Here is a 6,000-nt window from a genome sequence, read left to right on the forward strand (position 1 = left end):
ATTTATGAGAAATCATGTTCTAGTTGTTCAATGAAAGTATTGATTTAGCCATATCATTCTGCATGATTGAGACAAATAGGCAAGAATAAGTACATTCTGTCTGCTGCTGAGAGGATCAAGAGCAGCCTATCTTGATCAAAAGTAATGCATGTCAGCTGCTTGTTCTAATGTCATCATATTGTTGATAAAGAGTTTGTGTTCCATCAAACACCAAGGTTAACACCTGCACATCTATCTTTATCATGCACTACAACTTGTTCTATCGAAATGTCGATATCACATTACAATGTCACTGCTTGAATGAATTTTTAAAGACTATAGATAGTGTCATCAGCAACATAAGCAAAAAAAAACAGTGATAATGATAGTGAACAAAGGGACATTGTAGCTTCTATTGTAGCTTTGTCATACATCCAATTCCCTTTCACCACTTGCACAAAATTATTGTGATGAGACCCTTAGAGAGCACCAATTTGCTCTGATCTCTTAGTCAGAGTGACCAACACTGAAGCCTATGATATTGGTGCTAATAGAAGCATTACTAGCAGTAATGCACTACAACTATAGGAACAGTTGTAAACACCCTGAATCTTAGTAACAATCCACACAATCAAAAATAGTAACAAATGACCACAGAGTGAAGAAAACAGAGAATGGAGAGAATTTGATGTCTTATGTCTAGGAGCATATATGAAGATAATGCACTATATCAAAAGATTAGAAGTACTAGTGGATTATCACACACAACCATATATAATCATCAGTACCATCGAAAGACGTCTTGAATTTTCTTGAATTCGATTTATCATATGAATACTTCAATCCCTTCTTATAATTGCTTCACTACAAGTCCTGTTTTTGAACTTGAGAGATCAAACATCCCTTTGTTCTCGAGGCAACAAATGTACTTCCTTTGCCTTTTAATTGCTTGAAGTCTATACATTCTTTGGTAAACAATGTTCTCTATGCAAGACTAACTGGTTCTTTTCAATCGCCATTTTTCTCTCTAGATCACTCGATAGAATTTGTTGATGCTTAAAAGGCTATGAAGGTTCTTAATGCAACTCAAGAACAGGAGATACCTGTGCAAGTTATGTCATGTGAGCATCCATGGTCATAGGGAAAAATCCAAGCAATTAGCTCTGGCCACATGTTACATCAAACTTGCATCATGCAAATTTGAAGAGGTTCCAATTTGGATGCTTTCTTCCCGTAAAAGCAATCTCATGTTGTCAACTTGCCCTATATTTGTCTTAGGTAATGTTGCTTATATTGGTGTAGCACAACTGGGCGATATACACAGTTCTATACATGTTTTTTTCCTTTCCTCGTCGATATATTCAAAAGCTTAAGCCGATAGATAATTCACAATTTTATTGCCTAACAATGTCTTTCATGTGTTGCAGAGTGACACAATGGATCAAGCCTAACATGCACAACTTGAATTAAATGGAGATAAAACTCAAACACATTGCATTGAAGAGCTCTAAGATACTGAAGACTTGATCAGCAAGAAGCATTTAAGCTGGTTCCCTGATCCTGCTACATGAGTTCTGTGATATGGCCTCAATTGTTTGCCCGAAGCACATCAGTGAAACACATCAGGTGCAGTGTGGAGATTATGCAAGCATCATTGTCATGCAAGTCACCTTCTTCTGTGTGCATGGTTGAGACGTATAGAGCAAACGAAGGCAAGAAAAATAGAGGAGATACTGCTGTGTCTGCTGCTGAGGGGTCGAGTCAGTGACCCATCTTGATCATAACCAAAGCATGTGATCTGCTTGCTCTGATGCTCTTCTTTTCCTTAATGCATTTGATGTTCCACTCACCATGAATGTCAGTATCATCTCCTCTCTGATCATCTTTTCGATCGAGATGTATAACCGATAAATTAACTAATCCAAAGGATCTCAACTGCAAAGTTTGATCATAATGATAGTACAATTAATGACACTGCAGCTGATTTCTATGGCCTTCTTAGCATTTCTGCACAAAACAGCATTTGAAAGAACATTCAACTGCAAAGTATCATCATTTGCCGTTAGATCATCATAGATTTCTTAGCCAATTAAAGTGAGAATAAAAGGGAAGTTCCTAAGCTTGAAATGTCTTCCATTCTTTCTAGGAGTTGCTTATCCAGGAGTCCTGTTTTGAGGCTTCAAAGATCTGGCAGCATTTGTTCTTGCAAAAACAACTGTACTTTCTTCAATTCCCAGTTTTCCATCAGTACCAGTTCTTTTTTTTACTTTGAGGTATTTCCTTAACTGAGAAAGCATCATATTAGCAAGTAAAGATTCAAGACAGTTGAGACTTACTTTGGTCAATGCAGGTTGAGAATCTAGTCCATAATCACTGAAACAAAAAAGACATGTCTGCAAGCAGAAGAATGTTGATAATTATTTGAAAGAAAGAAGGAACAAAGATTACTGATAATTTAACTTCCACATCCAAAAAAGCAGATGAAGTTGTGTTAAAGAGGTGCTTGCAGCTTTGATTCTCTTCTCACCAATCATGTAACTTCATGTCTTGGTGCCATATTTGCTTATAGAAGAGAAGTCAATCAAGTAGTTAGCTTCTTTTTTCAGATGTGGGAAGGGCTTGATGACTTTAGATTAGATTGCTAAGCCTTTCCCCTTGGCACTGCAGAGTTTTAGTGAAAGACACAGAATATTTCATCAAAAAGAAAGACATTGAGACTTTTTCTCTGATCAAGACATTATACACAATGTCTGCTATAGCAAATAGGACTCTCAAACTCTCCACAACTAGGTATGCAACTGCTGTGTGTATAGGTGAATGGATGCATTGCTTGTGCATACATCTTTTGTTGTAAATGTATGTGATGTATGTGTGTTTATATGTACCAATACATATGCCATGTTGCTTAGTTTGAATCATAATCATAATCATATATATGCATACATGTAGACTTGCTTTTTTTTTTTCATATTCTTGTGTATAAAAAAGCTTTTGTTTATATATGCATGTATGTAGTTTGTGATATAATCATCATAATTCATTTCAAATATTTCTGATTATTTTCATGTTGCTACTACAAAAGCCAAGTACAATTTACTATACAGAAGTTAAAGAATTATGGGACTCAGATGCTTCATTTACTTTCTTTCCCACATTAATCTGCAGGCACTGGTGGCATCACAGAATGTGTGTGTTTGGCAGGCATAGTGAGAAGAAGTCCAATTGATGCAGTTTGGTTTGAGAAGTTCCACATCTAATGACATGGCTTTGGCATGAGCATGAGAAGGTTGAGACTTTGAGTTAGCAGATTAAAGACCAAAGCATGTACTATCCATTATAATATACACATTAATCAACCTCATATGAATCATCTATCTGTATGATTCATGCCAAGTCTAAAGCTAGCATTCATTGCAGCAACACATTTGAATCTCCTCAAGTGAATTAAGAACATATGAAGAAAGCATGTTGCCAGACCAAGAAAAAAACCATATTACACAAGGATAGAACTCAAGAAAAATCTTGTTTGGTCATGAATCTTAACAACTTGGTATTGTTTTATGACACTGCTCAGATTACTTTTGCTGTGTACAATTTATCTGTAAGTTTTCAGCTGACTATGGTGTTTTGATCCATCCTTCATGTCAACCATCAGTAGAGCATATTCTTCAGTTCATTGCCTCGTTGGTGTCCTGAGAAGGATCCAACCAATGAGGTGATAAGAAAAGTTGGCGTGGGTTCTGAACATGAGGACAGTATCTCTCCTAATGTAATCCTCAGATAAGGTGAGAATCTAACACACATCACCCCATTGGATGCCTGAAATCTAACTTGCCCCACCCACAGCTGCTTCCTCAACATTCTCATCCCACACAGACTCACCTTCTCCCCAACACAAGCCTCATCTCCTCGTCTTCCCTGAGCTCCTCCCACAGCAATATCCATCCATGGCAACCATAGCAACCGTGGCCATGCTCAACGCGAAATGCCCTGCTCCAAACCATCTTCCCTCCTCAAAGTCAGCACCAACGAAGCCAGTCTCGCTCCTCTCACTCCAAAACCTTCCCAAGGGAGTCCATCTTTCCAAACCAATCAACACCAGCAGCCCTTCTTCCTTGAGCGCGGCCGCCATCGCCGGGGCCTTCTTCGCCAGCCTGAGCAGCTCCGACGCGGCCTTTGCGGCTCAGCAGATCGCCGACATCGCCGAAGGCGACAACCGCGGCCTCGCGCTCCTCATTCCCCTCGTCCCAGCCGTCCTCTGGGTGCTGTACAACATCCTCCAACCGGCGCTCAACCAGCTCAACAGGATGCGGAGCGAGAAGGCGGTGATCGTCGGGCTCGGCCTCGGGGTCGGTGGCGGGCTGGTAGCCGCGGGGCTGGCGTCAGCGCCGATCGCATCGGCGGGGGAGCTGATGGCGGTAGCCGACGCCTCCTCCTCGGGCGACAGCAGGGGGTTGCTGCTGCTTTTTGTTGTGGCTCCGGCCATTCTTTGGGTCCTCTACAACATTCTGCAGCCTGCGCTGAACCAGATCAACAAGATGAGGTCTGGGTGATGATCGGCTGCTTGAACCGAAGGCTTCAATCTAATAGCATCTCTTCGATATGTATGCAGAATAGTATGTGCCATATTAACGACGCTGGTCTCCGTTGACGATAGAGATCGTTTTCTATCTGTTCCATTTGTGGCATTCACTGTGGTCAATATTGGTCCTGTTTACCAAGAACCAAATCTAAACCATTGGATCACGATCCGACGGTCAAAATTATTTCTATTAGGTCTAAGACCGTTTTTTCTTTTCAGATTCATCATTAATTCGCCATATATTTTGATCTAATTTAAATTTTTATTTTTCTTTACTTTGCATATGATAGTTTTAATTAAAGCGTACCGTTGTTTATAATACCGTACCATATCACTCACACTCACGATACATACCGATCCGAGAACCGATGGAGATAGTACAATGGTACATCTTAGTATATCATATATCAATACGCTTGCTATAATTCGATACATACTGTATCAATAATTGATCGATACATTGATATGGTAAGATATTTTTGTTTTCATTGGTTTATTTTATTTTAAATTACCAATGACATTTGGAAAACTATTGAAGTCTGTTTCTAATAAGGTGCAACAATTCATCTACTTGATTCCATCAATGAGTTGACCAACAAGCTTTGTTGGTAATGCTTCCAAGGATGTGCAATAATTGAGATACCAAATGGTCCATCACTGCTTGCCCAACAATGATAGATTGCATTGTGATGATCACACCACCAAACATGATTGCACTGACTGTTTCAGGTGTTGTCCTGTGCATGTTGATGCTTAGGTTTCAAATGGCAATGCATTGCTCTTAGATGCATGAAATTTGTTTTAAAAATCTAAACAATTTTCTTGTATTTGAATAAAAAAATAAAAGAGGTGCTTCTTTCATATACCATTATATGCTCTAATATCTTAAATATTCTCCTAATAAGATAATCAGACATTATCCTATGAATCAGTCTAATTTTTTAGTTATAATATTCTTAAATAAACTTATATAGTTTTGATGGAGATGTCAAAAATATTATAATTGGTGTAGAAATTTCTTGTTTGATTATTCTTATTCCTAGTTAATATATTTAAAATTTTATTTTTGTCTATCAACTAGTTCTATTAGATTTTACGTCTCATTTACGGTGGTATATTTGAATAGACTTATAATATTTTGATTGAAATACCAAAGATATTATAATTTTATTAAATTAATATTATAAATCTTATACATGAGAGATTGAATCAATACATAGTGATAATTGCTCGATATGAATAAATCAATTCACCCTATAAATTGATCCATAAATATATTGTTAGTCAGACATTTTAAAGATTATGGTAAATAGAGAGTGACTTTAAGAAATATGAAAAGGGACATCACTTAGGAAAGCCATTAATCGGCCTAAACAAAAGTCTAATTTCATTTCCTTCATTGTTATTTATGAGTGTAAGCAAACAATGGTGGAAGTTCT

General features: G+C 37.9%; 1 protein-coding gene across 1 annotated transcript; it reads left to right on the forward strand.

The window, feature by feature from the left end:
• Window positions 1-3,801: 3,801 nt before the first annotated feature.
• Window positions 3,802-4,649, forward strand: LOC135676970 (photosystem II reaction center proteins PsbY, chloroplastic-like). The gene has a single exon (XM_065188738.1). It carries the CDS (start codon window positions 3,927-3,929, stop codon window positions 4,530-4,532), a length of 606 nt encoding a protein of 201 aa, XP_065044810.1. The 5' UTR covers window positions 3,802-3,926; the 3' UTR covers window positions 4,533-4,649.
• Window positions 4,650-6,000: the final 1,351 nt, after the last annotated feature.

Source organism: Musa acuminata, chromosome BXJ1-6 (genome assembly GCF_036884655.1).
Source record: "Musa acuminata AAA Group cultivar baxijiao chromosome BXJ1-6, Cavendish_Baxijiao_AAA, whole genome shotgun sequence".
Lineage (NCBI taxonomy): Eukaryota > Viridiplantae > Streptophyta > Magnoliopsida > Zingiberales > Musaceae > Musa > Musa acuminata.